This window comes from Volvox carteri, assembly GCF_000143455.1.
Source record: "Volvox carteri f. nagariensis unplaced genomic scaffold VOLCAscaffold_34, whole genome shotgun sequence".
In the NCBI taxonomy this organism is placed as follows: domain Eukaryota; kingdom Viridiplantae; phylum Chlorophyta; class Chlorophyceae; order Chlamydomonadales; family Volvocaceae; genus Volvox; species Volvox carteri.
The window spans coordinates 1,330,610-1,331,309 of NW_003307577.1; the positions used below are offsets into that span (position 1 = coordinate 1,330,610).

At 64.2% G+C, this 700-nt stretch overlaps 1 protein-coding gene across 1 annotated transcript in view; it reads left to right on the forward strand.

Moving 5' to 3' along the window:
- Positions 1-259: 259 nt before the first annotated feature.
- Positions 260-700, forward strand: part of VOLCADRAFT_105842 (uncharacterized protein) — a gene marked incomplete at its 5' end in the record, with an annotated part of 25,055 nt that continues 24,614 nt past the window's right edge. The window contains one exon of the mRNA XM_002953118.1: positions 260-373. Within this exon, the coding sequence (XP_002953164.1) occupies positions 260-373 (114 nt within the window). The remainder of the gene's footprint in view (positions 374-700) is intronic.

Consider the following 700-nt stretch of genomic DNA (forward strand, 5'->3'; position numbering starts at 1 on the left):
TCGGGGTGTCCACCGTACAGGCTCGGTTTCCTAGGAGCGCTCGATTGCAGCCGGTGGCTGGTCGGGGCGACCTTGGCTGTGCAGGACAAAGTGTCGCTGTCCAGGCTCCACTCTGCCGGAAAGTTACGCATCTGGAGCTCCTCTTTCCGCGTCTAGGGCCGTCTGCTCGTTGTGGCCCATTGGCTGCCTCGCCTGCTGGGGCGCCGCCTTGGCGGCCTCTGCCCTGCCGGCCTTCCCGCCACCAAGTGCGCCGCCAAACATGCCTCTAGGACCCCACGGCCTGCTCTTCACCGCCCACCCCGGGCGCTTCCCAGGATGCGTGCCCCAACCTTCGCCTCTCTGCAAGCCAGGTCTCGTGTCTGTTAACCTGTTGGTGCGCCCCCTTAGGCATCAGGGTTTACCATCCTCCGGCCTAGGTGCTCGTTTCGTGTAGCAAACGGGGGTGGGTGTCCGCCGAGATTCTGTCCTGCTTGCCTCGCCAGGTGTCTCATCATAAGATTCAGCTATGTGCCCTCTCTGCTGCCTTGTCCGGNGGCGCGTGCCTAGCTTCGCTCGCTCCGCGTCCATACAAGGGTAAGTCTTCCCGTCCTGGTCCTGGGGGATGCTAGCTCGAGCCCGTCGGGCCTTGTGTGCCGTGTCGCTCGCTAGGAGGATCCGCCTCCCAATCGCTAGGAGGATCCGCCTCCCAATCGCTAGGAGG